The 18,263-nt window shown below is 38.6% G+C and overlaps 1 protein-coding gene across 2 annotated transcripts in view; it reads left to right on the top strand.

The window, feature by feature from the left end:
- Positions 1-18,263, top strand: part of BVES (blood vessel epicardial substance) — a 37,053-nt gene that overhangs the window by 9,412 nt on the left and 9,378 nt on the right. For both annotated transcript variants that reach the window (XM_004372426.3, XM_004372427.2), the window contains exons 4-7: positions 2,251-2,438; positions 3,192-3,300; positions 8,738-8,905; positions 9,887-10,028. In XM_004372426.3, the coding sequence (XP_004372483.1) occupies positions 2,251-2,438; positions 3,192-3,300; positions 8,738-8,905; positions 9,887-10,028 (607 nt within the window). The remainder of the gene's footprint in view (positions 1-2,250; positions 2,439-3,191; positions 3,301-8,737; positions 8,906-9,886; positions 10,029-18,263) is intronic.

Below are 18,263 nucleotides of genomic sequence, written 5' to 3'. Positions count from 1 at the left end.
AAAAGAGAAACACCCAGTGTCTCTTTCAGTTCTCAGAAATGGCATGCATCACTTCTGCTAACATTTCATTGGCCAAAGCAAGTTGCATTAGTTTTCTAGGGCTGCTGTTAATGAATTACCACAAACTTGGTGGCTTAAAACAACAGAGATTTATTCTCTCACAGTTCTGGAACCAGAAGTGTGGAAACAAGGTGTTGGCAGGGCCACACTCCCTCTGAAGGCTCTAGAGGAGAGCCTTCCTTGCCTATTCCAGCTTCTGGTGGCTCCAGGTGTTCCTTGGCTTATGGTAGCATAACTACAATCTGTGCCTCCCTTCATATGACTTTCCCCTATGTCTTTCTGTGTCTCTCATTTGTCTGTCCTTTCTGCTATAAGGACACCAGCACTAGGGGTTAGGACTTGGACGTATCCTTTTGGGGGACACTATTGAATCCACTTAAAGAACCCTTGTGGTGGTGGTTAAAGCAATTGGCTACTAACCGAAAGGTCAGAGGTTCAAAACCACCATTGGCTCCAAGGGAGATGTGACAGTCTGCTACCATAGAGGTTTACAGCCTTGGAAACCCTGTGGGGTCTCTATGAGTCAGAATCGACTCGATAGCAGTGGGTTTGGTTGTTCAGTCCACTACAGGAAGTGACATGGCTAAACCTGAAAGTGGGGAGGGGGTGATGAGAGGATGCACAGTCCTCTTACAGGGAATAGGGGCAGCAAATAGTGGGGGGAAATAGTATAATCTATAACTCCTAATGTTGTATTCTTCTTCCTATCAACCATAACTGGCACGTAGTAGGTGCTTAAAGAAAACGTTTGACGAGTGGGTACTTTCAAAGAGAAGAAGAAAAAAGCATTTGGTGACTGGGTACTTTAAAAGAGGGAAGAATAAAGGAAGCTTCATGAAGGAATTGGGACTTGAGCTGAGATTTGCAGGATGAACAGGTTATGAATATGAGTCAATAGATTCTTCAGTTCATGTGTTCATTACTGTGCCACATTGGCTAGTGTGCGTGCTAGAAGTAGGGCACATGCGTGAATAAATTATTTTAAAAGCTCATTACTGGAGCTTTGGAGTGGGGTAGGTAGATGATAGTAATAATGAGGATTACAGTCCCTGACTATTAGAACTTGCTGAAATCTCAGAACATAAGGTTCAGAAGTTGCTGATGTGATGGTAGCACCAAGTAGGTAAATTACTTAGTGTCTGTGTTTTTATTTCTTCTCGGACTATAAACCTACTTTTTTTGAAAAATGTATAAATACTAGCTCTTCATTAAAATGGAACAGCAGGACAAGTAAGAGTATTGCAAATGCCGGAGTGACCTCTGAGCAGCTGTCGTGACCTTGGTCTGTAAGTGTCATAGTACACCTGCTGTAGATTTCACTGGGACAGATGACCCTTTGATCTGGACCCCAGAGTTCATTCACAGTCCAGTACAGTTTTGCATCTTCAACAATTAGCGTGGCTTCCAGAGACTAAGATGGACCCAATAAGGAAACGTAACCTGACCTGGGCCTTGGAGAATCTGGGCTCTGAGGTGATTAAGCAATTCTGCTTTTCACTTCCTCCAGTAGCCAGCCTTATTCACCAGCAGGTTCTCCAATCCACAGAGTTCATTTAGGTTTAGGATGAAACCGCTGCACTGAAAGCCATTTACATCTTTCTTTTTCCCTTTTCTTTACTTGAGAATAAATAAATGAGAAGCAATGATTGCAGATGTGAATGTTTGTTTTTCTCTGTTAGTATATTAAATAATAATTACATGGAGATAAAATGCTTAGTGTATGTATTATTTTCATAAATTTGTTTCTACATTGATTTCTATTTTATGTTTATCATCTTGCTATAATATTTAAAAGTTAGTGTAATTTCTTCTTGTGATACAAAAGTATTCTAAACATGAAAAGGTTTTATGTCATTTGTAGAAGGTGCAAAGATTGGGAAGGTGAATGTCCTGAGAACATTCAGAACTTCAACAGTTGCTTTATAGCCCGTAAGAAGAAGTGTGATTAACAGTGCAGATCTTTCCCATATGCTCTTAGAGTTCAGTTTAACTGCAGAAATGCCTTTTTAGAATCTAGAGTAGAAATTTATATCACCACTTATTCTCTGTATAAGATTCAGTGGACCTAATACAGAAGGGTGATGGTATGCATCAAAGATTTGTTTATCCTTAAACCCATGTTGAGACTACAGACGTCAGTGTTTCAGTATTGCTGCATGAGCACAGCATCTCCTTGTTACTGTATTTCAGGTAAAGATTGAAAAGGAACTCAGTGGCATCTACCGGCGATTGTTTGAACCACTCCGTGTGTCCCCAGATTTGTTCAGAAGATTAACTGTACAGTTTTGCATGATCCAAACCTTGAAAAAGGGTCAGACTTACGCTGTAGAGGACAAAACCTCCGTTGATGACCGCCTGAGTGTCCTTCTGAAGGGAAAGTAAGTGCTCTGTGAAAATTGAACTTCCCAGTTTGCCTTTAGTCTCATCGTGGCCTCCGGGTAGAAATGAATTGGAGGGAATATTGCCAGCTAATGGAGGAGGTGGACACAGAGCTTGTTGTTGGTGAAATTTTATTTTACAACTACTTTGTGGAGCTATGCTATAGAGCCACATGTTAGAGTTTACTGCTGTGAATCTTGTTGACATCAGGATTTTTGATTGTATTTTAACTTTTTTTTAACCTTTTCTTTTTAAAGTTAATGAGTCAAAATTACTTAATGTCTACTTAAAGTAGACATTAAAATTCAAGAAGCTTCTGAACATTTCAGAGGTGATTTTTTTTCGGGGGGGTGGGTAGGAATATCAGTTTTCTGGGGAGAATCCCAGTGAATGTCTGTGGTTCTGGTATAATTGTTTATACCACTGCTTTCCCTCTCAAAAGTGTCCTAGTTTGAATAATAAATGATAGTGTCACTCCAGCTATAATAGAGATGATAACCTTTGGGTCAGACCAGTTGGTGGGAGGGCACATGTCTGGTTCAGTACTGGATACTGTCTTTTATTTTCCTTTTTCCAATTATTTTTAAAGAAATACTTGTGCCTTACAAAGTGTTTTTAATTATGTCAGTCATCTTTGGAGTCTTTAAGACTTTAATACAAAATATAAACCGATAAGACAGAAGATTTTAAGGATCGTTTTATTATTTGTGAAAAATTTTGTGTTTATTATTAACATTCATTTCTGTTATCAGAATGAAGGTCTCCTATCGAGGACATTTTCTGCATAACATTTACCCCTGTGCCTTTATAGATTCTCCTGAATTTAGATCAACTCAGATGCACAAAGGTGAAAAATTCCAGGTATGTTTTGGTATGATAGTTAAGATTTAGATGAATTCATGTCTCGTTCAGAATCCAAAGGATATTAATTTTAAAAGGCCATGATTTATTGAAAACAGAACTTACTAAATAGTATATATTACATGATCCCATTTTTAAAAAAACTTAGAATAGTGTATATATGGGCATAAAAAAGGCTTAGAAAGATATAGCCTAATTTGGCCATAGTATTAACACTACTATTTCTAGGTTGTGAGTTTGATAGCTTTTTAATTTCTCCTTTTTTGCTTATTTGAATTTTTCTAAATCTTCCATAAAAAGCATCCAGTATTCTTATTATGAGAAATAAGGAAAATGTCATTTATAGATAATCAGTGTTCCTAAAACACTTAATTGAACACTTATTGGAGAAAGCCAGAAAACTGGCTTTGTCAGTTATCTTTATCAAAAAGCTAATCCCTTTCCTCTTTTATATTTAATGAATATGCTTACGGGCAAAGAATAGAGTTTGAACGCAGACTACTCAGCATGCTCTTTAGTATCTTGAGATAAAATTGCCCCATTACATGGCACTTTGTTCCCGTTCTCTCTGTAAGTGCTCAGCCCTCCTATTTAACTTGCTTCGTTGTTGGTGGGAGGAGCCAAGAAGATAAGTGAGAATTTCCTTTAGTCTCAGGCTCTGGATAAACAGCAATAAGGAAATATCCTGAGAACAGGGTTGCTTATGAGCAAGAGAGAAAATCTAGTTAGGTAAGAGATGGAATGGAAGGAGAATATTACCACCAGAGAGAGGAAAATGTCAGTATTTCTTGTTGGCAAAATCTTATTTTAGAGCCATTTTGGGATGCCACAAAGGTGGAGATAAAGGGGAAAATTCACAGAAATACAGTTTAGTTTACTTCATTTACAATGGTTTCAGCCCTGTGCTGCTTCCACCCTGCCTGAGTAATGCACGAGTAACTGCACTGCTTTTTAAAGTTATGTCCTATAGATATGCTGACTGGCACAGTGCTATTTCCAAGCTGACTGGGCTGAAGATACAGAAGCAGAAAGCTGATGCTGTATCTGGCTCCTCTCTCCTCTAGTTTACTCTCTTACCCTGTGTATTGTGAGGGTCAGCTGTGCACTGAGATTTATGTTCTTATTGTATCTGTAATCACAACCATCTACAAACTGGTACAGGGCCACTTCTTTTCTCTCGCCTTCTTTCCTCTGACCTCCCCACAATTTCTTTCTCCGAAGTCTGACATTTATCTGTTGCATCCATTTCCCTTGTGTATAGTAGCAGGTGGTTTTATGTAATACCTCAAGTTCCATGTAATTCTGAAGAGACTGAGATTCACGGTGGGAATGGGAGCTAAACCTCCTTTGCTTCCAGAAGCAAGTGGTCCCTGAGGGACCAGGGATACTAACATGCACTATATTTTCCACTGGACTTAAATTTATATTATATTTTCACAGTTATGTTAACAACAAAAGGGATTTCTGTCACTAGCAACAGTTATTTTTTCTTCGGTACTGGGGATTGAGATTCGGTAGTTAAGAAAGGTTCCTGACAGTTGCTGCAGAGACTCCAAAAACATGAGCAAAATTGAGATACCTTAGCTCGGTGAAGGACATTTATTCAGCCTTCTCAGAGACCAGTCAGCTTTTCTCTGGATAAAGTCTGGGGTGGCATTTCCTGATTGGTCAATGGATAAAAACAACTCTAGTGATTTGAGTCTGCATCCTGTACAATTGGAGCAAATGCCATCAGAGTAAGCCCTGGGGAGAGATTGTGTTTTGATTGTTTACAAAATGTTCCTGTTGGCACATACTCAAGAGCGAAAATAGCAGTTGCACATCAGTGTAGGAGTATATTGCGTCTTACTGAAGCAAGTTCCCAAATGAAAAATGTCATATGCTCCCAGGGCCGACTTCTTATTACCTGTGAGAGGGGATACGTGAAGTCCTCAATGGTCAGACTTCTCACCCACATGCTTAGTACCTACTAATCTCATTTTTTTCTGTGAACAGTTTACACGTGTTCTGACAAGGAGCTGCTTCCTTTGAATTTTTATGTCTTTATCTTCATTCTTTGGTAGGGATGCTAATGAGTTATCCAATAGAGTGATAAAGGGGAAAGAAAAGGCAATCCAACTCAATGACCGTCCCTTGAGATTGCACAGTGATTGTGATTCAGGTGAATGTTTAGTAATTATAGTGATAATAGACATAGAGAAAAACAACTGAGAAAAAGGATTCTGAACTTAGGGCTCATTCTCTCCTAAGCGTTGACAAGTCCTTTTGGTATAATGCTTATAACTGTTGATAGCATCGTGAATATCATTATTACAGAAGGTAGAAATATTAAGTGCTTTGTGTTTGGTTTCTTCTTCTTTGTACAGTTGTTTTATATCAAATGAACTTCACCATTTATATTTTTTTCCTTTGTTCATTATCTCCCACTGTTGCCTTCCCATAGTCAGTAATATGTATTGTGCTGTGAAGCCTGGAAATCAAAGCTTTATTAACTTAAGGGGAAGAGGAATGTCATGGAGACACATATCGAAGCTCTTACGGAAAAAAAATTGGCACTAAATTTTAACTGTATTTAAATAAAACATTATCTTAAGTATTAAGTAAATATTTTGATTAAGTTGTGAAGCAATTTGATCTGCCGGTTTTGACTCTGATAGATTTTAGTGCGTATGGGAACTCAATAAGTATTAGTTGAATAGATCACTTCTAGGTCATTATCATGTTCCTGGTGTGTGAAATGTGCAATGCATAAAAAAATAATAAATTTTCCCTTGTGGACAGTCATCCAGTCACATTGTCAGACTGCCATTTCCGATTCTAGCACATTCAGCAGTTCCCTCAGGCACCCTTGTTCTTAGGTAATGGAGCCTCTGTCTTCCCACTGTGTGAGGGTGTAGAATTGGTTTGGAATCTAAGGAGGGACTAATCCAGTGCCTGGAGACAATCGTGGCAAACCCCGTTACAAACTTATAGTCTAATCCTTTACCTAAAAGAAATCCTTTTGTGTCTTCTGTTGCATATTTGCTTTTATTTCCTTAGTAAAGTTCTTCACAAGAACTCAAACATGGCGCTGCTGAGGTAGCCTAATAGCTTAAGAAAGTTTAGTTTGCCCAAGCTTTAAATATTCCTGTATTACTTCATAAAAATTCCTTATTACAAATACTTTATGTGACTGTTTGACAGAAAATCATTAAACAAAACTATTTGGCAAAAATGAAGTATTAGTCATTAAATAGAATGAGCTCAGTCAACATGCTGACTACCAGCTTCCAGCTAAATGCCTGCTCTGTTGACCTGAAAATTATTTATGTGTACTGTAGGTATAGTTTATTACTATTAAATTTAATAGTAATTTAAACAGGTTTAAAGTATTTTTCAACCACCAATAAAAAAATGGAATTGCTAAGCAAAATTATAGTATCATATTAAAAGTATTATTACCTCAGTAGAAACTTGAGGTAATTTAGATGGTTGAAGAGAAGTTAAATGCCTTATATATCACCCAAGTGCAATTTCTTTTTCTTCTCCTAGATGGTTTCCAACTCCTTTATAAACTTTGTCCCCCACTGTACATGAATTATACTTTCCACAGTTGTAGGTAACATCTTTGCAAAACTAAGGGACGTTGATTTTCTTAACCCCCAAGCCCCTCTTCAGCGCTTGGGCGCGTGACTCTCATTTGCCATCTGAAAAATGAGGAAGAATAATACCTGTCTTATCTTCAAGTCACAGGCCCTGGTGGCACAGTGTTAAGAGCTCATGCTGCTAACCAAAAGATCAGCAGTTTGAATGCACCAGCCACTCCTTGAAAACCCTGTGGGGTAGTTCTACTCTGTCTTATAGGGTCATTATGAGTCGGAATCGACAGGACGTCACCAGGTTTTTGGTTTGGTTTATCTTCAAGGCAGTTTTGAGGATCCACTTATATAATAGATATTAGACCACCTTCAATGTTTAAAAGTATAATTCATATATGAGGTGAGTGGTTTATGTCTGACTGTCACCCCCTAGTCATTCTCTACCACTTTCCCCTGTTCTATATGTGTCAGTACACTTATCGCCACCCAAGGTGGTCATATTTCTTCTTTTATCGTGAGCTTCTTCCACTAGAATGTAAACTTCATGGGACATGGACTTTGTCTTGTTCACCACTGTAGCCTTAGTGCCTTGAACAGCATCTGGCATAAGGTGGTTGTTGTTAGGTGCTGTCGATCGGTTCCGACTCAGCAACCCTACAGACAACAGAACGAAACATTGCCCGGTTCTGTACCATCCTCACAATCGTTGTTATGCTTGAGCCCATTGTTGCAGCCACTGTGTCAGTGCATCTTGTTGAGGGTCTTCCTGTTTTTCACTGACCCTCTATTTTACCAAGCACAATGTCCTTCTCCAGGAACTGATCCCTCCTGATAACATGTTCATAGTACATGAGACATAGTCTTGCCAGCTTTGCTTCTAAGGAGCCTTCTGGCTGTACTTCTTCCAAGACAGATATTTCGTTCTTTTGGCAGTCCATGGTATATTCAGTATTCTTCACCAACACCACAATTCAAAGGCGTCAATTTTAATTCGGTCTTCTTTATTCATTGTCCAGCTGTTGCATGCATAGGAGGCAATTGAAAACACCATGGCTTGGGTCAGGTGTACCTTAGTCTTCAAGATGACGTCCTTGCTTTTTAATACTTTACATAATAATGTATATTGCAAGAATGAATGAAATTTAGTGTTTTATGGAGTCCTTGGGTGGCATAAATGGTTAATGTGCTCCGCTGCTAACCAAAAGGTTGGAGGCTCAAGTTTACCCAGGGTGCTTTGGAAGAAAGGCCTAGCAATCTATTCTGAAAAATCAGCCACTGAAAACCCTATGGAGCACAATTCTGCTCTGACACACACATGGGGTCTCCCCGAGTCAGAATTGGCACGACAGCAACCTAGGGTAGTGTGTGTTTGCAGAGTCAGCTAGGCAGAAGGTCTTTTATCTACAGGTTGCCTCAGGAATCTTACCTCCGTTTGTTTACTTGAAGCTGTATTCATAAACCTTTATTGTAATTATCAGGTATAATGAAATATTTAGCCATAAATCATACCTCTAGCTGGAACATCAGTCTAGCACACTATACAGCAGTATTGACACACTAGACAGCAGCAGTATTCACACTGTCATCATTCCTCCATTATAAGACCCCACAAAATGAGACAACGGAACTCTGAGTATTGGCTTTTGTTTAGTCTGTAGATTTCTTGTTTTTAAACATAGTTTTATTCACAGTTGTAGAATTTTATGCATATTGGACCTAATTTTAATTTCATTAATCTGACAAATCATTGCCATGATAATATCCACTAAATTTTTCTACTCTTCTCTTCCCCCAAATTACTATAGTCATAATGTATATAAATGATGTTCTTTTTTCTTTGATGTTTGTTTCTTCGACAGGTCACCATTATTGCAGATGATAACTGCAAATTTTTATGCTGGTCAAGAGAAAGATTAACTTACTTTCTGGAATCAGAACCTTTCCTGTATGAAATATTTAGATATCTTATAGGAAAAGACATTACGAACAAGCTCTACTCACTGAATGATCCTACACTGAATGATAAAGTAAGTTTTTTTCTGAGTTTGTTTTGTTAAGTATATATGTATAATGAGTTATGCCTCACTTTATGCAATACATATTTTCCTGAATTTTCATCAGTTAGTCATGTTTTAAGTGCAGTGGGGGGTGCTTGTAATTTAGAAATCCTTCAGGGAATCATTTCTGGAAAGTAAGGAAATATTTTATAATTATTACATTTACCATTACTTTGTAAGGAGTCTGTAAATCTTGGGGCCTCCATTTGTAGTGAGGATGTGCTAGCCTCTTCACAAAGAATCTTTTAAGCAATCTAATGAAATTGTAAGTGAGTGGGAGGAGGTGAGGGTGGAGTTGGTCAGAGAAGGCAGGACAACGTGGAGATTGCAGACAGAGAAACTCTGACCAACTCCAATGAGCAGGAAGCTGGCATTTTCACCCTGCTGCATTCCAGTCTTACACGTCTTCCTGATCAGGCCCCTCCCAGAAAGCCCATAGTTGACTAGAGAGGTGTGGAGTGGAAGCCTGCTGCTCTTCAGCTAGAGATTTTAGAGGTATATAGGTCTTGGAAATTTTGCTATTTTATTTTAATTTCTCCACATTTGCTTAGAAAGAAATTAAAACAATTACAGAAGAGAAGTTGGAAAACGTTGTTCCTATGATAAGTACTGTTTGCTTATCAAGGATCTCCAGGAACAATGAGTAAGGATGGGTGACCTCTTAAAGTCATCTTGTGTAGGTTTTTCTCCAGTTAAGTTGGTGCTTATTATTTTTCAGAATAATAAATAGGCTATAAGTTTTATTAATTTAATATAAATTAATAGTGATTTTCTTTAATATAGTCAGTGTAATAGCTAATAATAAAAAAAAATAGCCAATATTTATTGAACACTTACTGTGTGCCAGGTAATCTTTTATATGCACTGACTTATTTGAAGGAAAAGTAAATGCTGCTTAATATATGATTTATGTGCCACAAAACTCAGATATCTTAAAACTTTGCTTCATAGAAAGTCAGTAAGTTGGAACATCAGCTCAGCCTTTGCACACAGATCTCCATGCTGGAAATGAGGAACAGCATAGCCAGTTCCAGTGACAGTGATGATGGGTTACACCAGTTTCTTCGGGGGACCTCCAGTGTCTCCTCTCTTTGTAAGTTACCCCAGAATTGATAATGCTGTCTCTAGGGTTCTGATGGATGTCATTGGCAATAAACAGATTAAAACTTTGATCAGAAAAATAACTTTGCAAGTAACCATTTGGCAATCTAAAGGTAAATTTTGTCTAGTTTTTTTTTTTTTTTTTTTCATATTGCACATCAGCTGAAATCCAACTCTGGGAGTCTTATTTCTGTTATAGAACTTGTTCGCTTATTTTGCCATATGCTTTACTTCAATAGTGGTTCACTGGAACAGTGTAAAAGAGCCCACATGGTGTGGTAGATATTTGGCATAGTTGTTTTTCATGATTTTTGTTAGAGTGAAAACCTAGACCCAGCAACCAATGTGTTAAGTGTGATAGGGAAACAGCTGATGGGTGCTTTACTGCTGAATGGTTGTCCAAGAGTGCGAGCACCAAGATGACTTCGAAATGGAATGTTACTGAAGATGATGGAAACCACTCAACATCCCTGTGAGTCACCTCCTTCACATACCCACCAAGACACAAGTCTTCCAAGGAAAACTCTGCTATAGTTTAGATTGTTTTAAAACATTTTAAGTAACACTGACAACACAGACATTGAGGATTACTAAGTAAAACAGGAGAAACTAAATTATTTTAAGAATGCTGCTTAAAATTATTTTAAGAATTATTCTAAGAATGATGCTATAAGAACTTTGAACAAATTCATGTGAAATAACAAAACGGCAGACAAGTTCTTCCACTGCTTATACTAAGAGCTATTCATAATTCCAATTGTATTTTAGACTATAGTAACTTTTAAAAAAATACACAAGCGCATTCAACAAGCTAAATATTTACGTAGCTGATCTTGTAACTTTTGAAAGCTGTGGGTAGATTGGATTGAGAATTTTCTTGGAATGCATAATCAGGAGAGACTGGAATTTACAAGGCCGCATTATTGGGATAACCTTCCAAAGAGAAGTCTAGGCGTAGAAGTGCATTGTAGTTCTAAAGGGGAGTCTCAGGAACAGCACAAGTGAGAAACTGGAAATGGTTCTATCTTATTTGAAAATCAGTTTTTTGAAGGTATTGACTGAGGCTGACCAAATTCTATAATTTGCTAGCATATCAGATATATAATCTGCCTTGTTGAAACTGACTGACAGTCAATAAGCTTTTTAAAATGGACCCATTGTTGTTGTTAGGTGCCATCCAGTTGGTTCAGACTCATAGCGACCTTATGTACAACAGAACAAAACTTTGCCTGGTCCTGCACCATCCTTACAGGCATTGCTCTGTTTGAGCCCAGTGTTACAGCCACTGTATCAGTCTAGTTGAGGGTCTTCATCTTTTTTGCTTACCTTCTACTTTACCCATCTTAATTCTATGTATAACCAAAAAAAAAAAAAACTTGTTGCTGTTGATTTGATTCCGACTCATAGCGACCCTACAGGACAGAGTAGACCTGCCCCACAGGGTTTCCAAGGAGCAGCTGGTGAATTCACACTGCCTACCTTTTGGTTAGCAGCCATGCTCTTAACCACTGCACCCTAGGGCTCCAAATTCCATGTCTAGTAGTTACTGTACTAAGTAAGGTTGAAAGAAAAGGAATTGCAGTTAAATGCTTTATATGAATTTTTTTTTCTGTAGAATGAATAGCTTATTTTTGTAGTTCTTATTTTTCTGTAGTTCTGTTGTCTAGCTTAGGAAACACCAGTAATGAGCACTGTACGTAGGACCTTTCATTTTCTAAAAATCAATATTTTTTCCTGTAGTATCTTACTGTAAAATTTAAATCTTTTGAGGGTAAAATAACATTTTAGAAAAGAAAACACGATTGTCTAGGGATCATGTTATCTAAATAGAATTAAAACCTATTTTCAAGACTACTTAACATCTGTATAGTATTTTTCCTCTAGAAACATGCATTTCAGGGTGTTCGGTGGATTGATCACGCACATTATCCATGTAGACCTGGTTCAGATCTTGCCTCCAATAGGTGTTAGCTGTGTGGCTTGGATTACTTCACACGGCGTTTTGAATCCTGTCCTAGCACAGGCCTGCTGGTTCTAGTACCGACTCCTGGTCTTTTCCTTTCCCCTTCTTTGTAGTCAATCTTGAGTTGAGTCGAAACAGCTGTTGGCTGTTTGTAAAGAAGTGTTTGTAAAGAAGCTTGTTGCTCTTGAGTACAGGGTTGTATTTTTTCTTCTCAGTTCCCGTCTTGTCTGATTGTTCTTTGCTGTACCTAAAATATGTTCAACCTGCTTAAGTTGTTTATTAATTTTTAGTCTCAGGTTTCTTATGGAAAAGCTTACATATTAATACAAATACGTATAGCTACGTGTGTATGCATGTGTTTGTGTGTGTGAATCGCACATCAAATCCACATTGTTACCTGCTTTGACCAGTCGTCATTCTTAATTTCTTGGCCCCACTCCTGCAGTTAAATGAAAGATGTTATTATTTAATTCACTTTCACTTGTAATTTATTAAAAACCGGTTAGTTCTTGTCTCTCTTACTTAGGTTTTAGCTCAGAACTACTGAAGGCTGTTTTTGTTTTTCTATGTCCAGACCCGTAAAAATGCCATCAACTTTCCCAAATTATAAATTTTTATCTTGGAAAACAAAGAATATAAAACAAATCTCTCAGAACCATTAGGCTGAAATAACAAAATTTATTGCATTTTGAACATGTGGTAGGTCTCAGTAAATGTTAGGTCCCTAAACTCGTGACGTCAGCTCTTGGGGTTATTTAGGGTTCTGATGTGCATGTAGGGGCAGTGGTGGTCAGCTGCTCCGAGCAAAAATACCAGCCTCATTAATGCTAGCAGGGAGAAGGGAACATTTATTGGCAGTAATATCTGTTATTTTTTAAGCACTCTGTTTACTTCATCACATTTAATCTTCACTATAATCCTGAATGGAGAAGTGTATTAGGCAGCTTTTGTTAGATAATGCGGCACTAACAGTTCCCCAAATCTCAGAGGATATAACAAAGAGGGAGTCCCTAGGTGGTGCAAATGGTTAACATGCTTGGCTGCTAACCAAAAGGTGCCTCGGAAGAAAGGCCTGGTGATTTACTTCCAGTAAATCAGCCACTGAAAACCCTGTAGAGCCCAGTTCTACTGTGGCATACTTGGGGTTGCCATGAGTTGGTGTCAACTCGTCGGCAACTGTACTGTATATAAGAGGCTTCTTTCACTCACCTGTGGGTGGAGTGCTGCTCTACACCGTGTCCTCTCCAGCAGCTGCTGTCTGGGTCATTGCCATTCTTACAGCAGAAAGAAGACAGCGGTGGCAGAATCACATGATGGCTCTTAAAGCTTCCACTGAGAAGTGGCACGTGCCACTTCCAGTCCCTTTTCCTGGGCCAGACCTGACATCAGCAAGGCAAATCTATTAATCCTCCTGCAGTGGCTGCCACAGGAAGGGGAAGGAATAACACAGCCCATTCCAGTGGATGTTATTTCCATTTTATGGATGAGAACATTGAGAATATGCAATGACTGTTGTTCCAGTTCCACAGGGGTTGGTGTGGCATGCAAACCTAGGTATTCTGTCTGATTCCAAAGTCCATGCTTTTCCACCATATTGGCTCTGTGGTTTAAAGAGAAAAGAAAAAAATGCAAATAGCATTTGACTAAACCAAAAAGGAAACCCTAGTGGCGTAGTGGTTAAGAGCTACAGCTGCTAACCAAAAGGTCGGCTGTTCGAATCCACCAGGCACTCCTTGGAAACCCTGTGGGGCAGTTCTAGTCTGTCCTTCAGCATCTAGTCTGTCCTTTAGCGTTTAAACCAAAAAACCAAACCCATTGCCGTCAAGTCGATTCCATCTCATAGTGACCCTATAATGCAGAGTAGAACTGCCCCACAGGGTTCCCAATGAGCAGCTGGTGGATTTTGGTTAGCAGCCATAGCTCTTAATCACTGTGCCTTCAGGGCTCTGGCATTTGACTAGTGCTTTATAATTCATGGGTCACAGTCACATGCATTCCTGCATTTGAACCCAACTGTCCTGAAAGCTAGGCCCAGCAGCTGTTATTCATCCCTTTGCAGGTGACTCCACTTACACTCCGGGAGGTCAGTGACTGGCCCAAAGGCACTTTGTTCCACTTCAGCCTGTTTCCCTGGAGAAACCTGCCATCCCCTGATTCCTTCATTATGACCAAGCAGTGCTGCTAATAGGTTTTCATAGATCGGTTAATGTAATCCATTTAAATGCTGGCATTCTATATAGGAACATGTAAAATTATCCAGTGATATTCTCCAAAGTCCATTTGCTTTCACTTTGCCTAGTATGTACTTACAGAATTACAAGCAGCTCTACTCTATGAAAATTAAATTTATTTTATATATTTTCCTAATTAAACCATTTTTGCATGATCTCATCTATTCATTAACCTAAGTATACAGGTAGATTTGAACATTAAAATGCATATATAAATATTTCTCACAATTATTTTTCAGTTAGTTTGTTCGTATCAGGATTCAAACAGCAGGTACATATTGCATTTGGTTGATAGCTGTCTGAAGTCTCTTGATCTGTAGGCTCCCCTTCCATCTCTGTCTGTCCCTCTGTGTTTTTGCATTTTTGTTCGTTTGTTTAAAAAAACAAGGTATTTGTCCTATCAAACTGTGATTATTAAATATACTTACATATGAATCACCTGGAGCCCTGGTCGCACAGTGGTCAAGAGCTCGGCTGCTAACCAAAAGGTCCACCATTTGAATCCACCAGTTGCTCCTTGGAAACCCTGTGGGGCAGTTCTACTCTGTCCTTCAGGGTCGCTAAGAGTCAGAATTGACTCAACAGCAACCGTTTTTCTTTTTTTTTTTTTTAATGAATCACTTGGATATCTTATTAAAGTAAAAATTATGATTCAGTAGGCCTGGGGTGGGGCCTGAGATTCCACCTGTCTGACAAGTGCCCAGGAAACCCTGGTGGCATAGTGGTTAAGAGCTATGGCTGCTAACCAAAAGATCAGCAGTTCAAATCCACCAGTTCTACTCTGTCCTATAGGGTCGCTATGATTTGGAGTTGACTCGATGGCCGTGGGTTTGGTGTTTTTTTAACAAGTGCCCAGGTGATGCTGACGTGACTCGTCAGTGAACTCCACTTTTGAGTAGTGAGGCTGTAGAATTGTCCTGCATTCTGGAATTTTGCTGAATGCATCACCATAGTATTGATGAATGTGTTTCTTGTATTTCCTGTCTACTGGTAGTTAAATCTAGAGGCTTTTGTAGATTCCCGGTGAAGGCACTACTTTTAAAGATCTCGAACAGTAGGTGATATAATGGCACAAAAATACTTCATAACATTACACAGTAAATGAAGCTCAGTTAAGCAGAAATGAAGTTCAGGAAAAGGTGAAGAGAACTTTGAGTGAACCATTTCATCGAAATTTCTTACGTTGTGCTCTATTTTTGCACAAGTCACATGATGCTACATCCTGAGCAAGATCCCTATTTGTTAGCGCACATGTCCTGCATCCCACTTTACATTGTCATTTAAGGGGAGGAAAATAATGAAACAGCCTGAGGAAAAAGTGGTGCCTATCTGTTTATTTAATAGCTGGTAATCCAGTTAATTTATTTAACTTTTTTTACTTTCCAGTTGCTTCATTTACTTGGGCTCCATGTTCAGATGCGTGACTGTGAGATAGGAGGAGAGGAAGGGACAGACGTGAGAAGGATTTGATGCCATCACATGTGTATAAGCTTCTCTCTGCTCCTGGACCAGTGTGTGAGCAGGGCACCTTGTCATTCTGTTGTCATCTTATCATCCTGAGAGGATTAGCTCCCACCACATAATGTATGAGAACACAGAGAGAGAGAGACTGATTTGATTGTGCTTGGCAGTTCCATCACTGACAAGCTGTGTAGAGCACAGGTATTGTCATAGCAACAAGAGGACATGTTATGTTTCCTTGAAAGTTGTATGACTTTATTTTAGTTAATTGGGGTTAAGTATGGTTTGGGTGATTTTTAAATCTTGGGGCAATATAGACAATACAGTCTGTTGGAATTTGTGTTTTAAGTTTTTACTAGTCTAGACCATATTTTTTTTCAGAAATTACAATTAATGTTTATAGCTTTTAGAATCCTATAAAATATTTAGAGAGATTTGTTAGTGAGAAAAAAATCTTGTTTTTTAACACTTTTTGTTATTAATGTCAAGATACTGCTCTGGACAATCTACTAATTTCATATGACCTAGTTGCACAAATATGCTTTTAGTGAAGTTAGCTTACGTCTGGTTAGTATTCTTGTCAGCAAGGACTAGCAACGTATCTGACATAATGAGTTTCTCTCAGGTCTCTTATGTATTTATTTACCTGGAAAGATACAAAACCTAATACAGTATTCTTAGTTTCAAGACTGGTTTCTTGAAGTAATCTAGTCAGCTCAGTTTGAATTTCATTCTACCTGTGAACAACAATAGACTTACAAACAAACTTTACATGAATTACAGAGAGGAAGAAGGAGCTGTGATCAGACGGTAAGTGGAGAGGGAGCACACATGAACAGACCCGCTGAGATGGTTAGAGAAAGCAATACCACCATTTTATAGATGAGCAGAGTACAGCTTAGGGAGGTTAACTAACCTAGTTAAGGTCACTTGGCAGCCCAGACACAAAGACATGTTGAATTTGTTAGATATTCTTGATTTGCTCTTTACCTTAAAGTGATTCATATCAGTGTGAAATTTGTTTGAAGGGATATTCATTTCCTGCTGTAACAGCCGACACATCCTGACCACTTTCTTATGTGTTCTGATTTAATCCTCACAACTACCCTAGGAGATCGTTGTTGTTAGGTGCCACCAAGTCTTTTTTGACCCATAGTGACCCTATGTGACAGAGTAGAACTGCCCTATAGAGTTTCCTAGGCTGTAATTTTTATGGGAGCAGATCGCCAGGTCTTTTCTCCCATGGAGTGGCTGAGTGGGTTCTGAGCAGGTTCAAACTGCCAACCTTTTGGCTAACAGCCGAACGCTTAACCATTTGCGCCACCAGGGCTCCTTCCCTATGAGACAGGTGTTGCATTTTCCCCTGTTAGGGTTGAGGAGGCTGACATTTCTCTCCTCTGTGTCCTTAGTCACAGGTCACAGCCAGTAGGGGCGTTGCTGTCTGACTGCAGAGCCTCAGCCCTCGCCAGCCCACTATATGGCCTCTGACCTCACACAGCCCTGCTGTCCACAACTCACTAACTTTGTGACCTAGGGGAAGTTACTGAAAGTTTTCTCATCTGTAAAATGACAGGAAAGTGATTTTATATATTTTTAATCTTTTAATCAAATTTTTAAAAAATTGTCAAGTTAGTATACACCCATGGGTATCAAATACTAAAAATAGCTTAAAATGAAAAGAATGGACCCACCCCAACCTACTTTTGGTCTTGCTCCCTAGCAACAATCACTTTTGGGACAATGCTAAATAATGTGCTGTTCTTTATTGATTTATCTACTTAATGAGTATCTACTAACCTAATTTAGCCCACTTCTAACCTCTCCTCCCCTTTCTGTTCAATATGATGAGATCACTCATTTTTATTATTTTATTGTTTATCTTTGTAACATTAAATAATACACTTAAGCCTTCATTTCTTTTTTCCTCTGAACTGTTTTAAAGGCTGAGACATTAGTATCCCTACCGTTTCTTCTTTTGCTCCCCTTCCATCTTCAACCTACTGTGGGACTCTTATTTTTAAACAATCAACGTCAATAACATATGCTTTCTCTTTTCATAAACCACATTCATGTCTTATTTGCTTGGCCTGAGGATCTCAAAACTTAAAACAAATAATATTTGCATTATTATGCTTTATGCAGAACCGAATAGTAGACTGTGACTACATTTCTTTCTTTTTGGTTCCAGTGTTTTGACTTCTCTGCAAATGAGACTGTGCCTAACAGCAAGTTCAAATGCATTCTCCTTACTTACACAACGTAAAAATCATGCCACAGTTTACTTTGTACTTTGACTGCCTTTTTTTCCCTGTAGTTTTTTTATTGCCTTGCTTTTTGAGACAAGAAACATCTTATTCACCATGTCCCTGGTCTCTCCTAGTTTCTTACTCATTCTGTGTTTTGCGTGGAATCCATTTCACTTCATTTCCTCTTCAAGTTCTATGAGTGGTTGTTTCATATTTGAACCATGTGTTTTCATACTGCTTTTTGTTTTTGTGGGCATTTCTAGTTGCTTTTCTTTTTCCATATTGTTGCATTTTCAGACTTTATATCCCCATTCTCTTAGTCCATC

The sequence above is a fragment of the Trichechus manatus genome, unplaced genomic scaffold, assembly GCF_000243295.1.
Source record: "Trichechus manatus latirostris isolate Lorelei unplaced genomic scaffold, TriManLat1.0 scaffold00017, whole genome shotgun sequence".
Classification (NCBI taxonomy): Eukaryota; Metazoa; Chordata; class Mammalia; order Sirenia; family Trichechidae; genus Trichechus; species Trichechus manatus.
The sequence above is the reverse complement of the archived record's forward strand: the minus strand, read 5'-3'. Positions and strand labels throughout refer to the sequence as shown.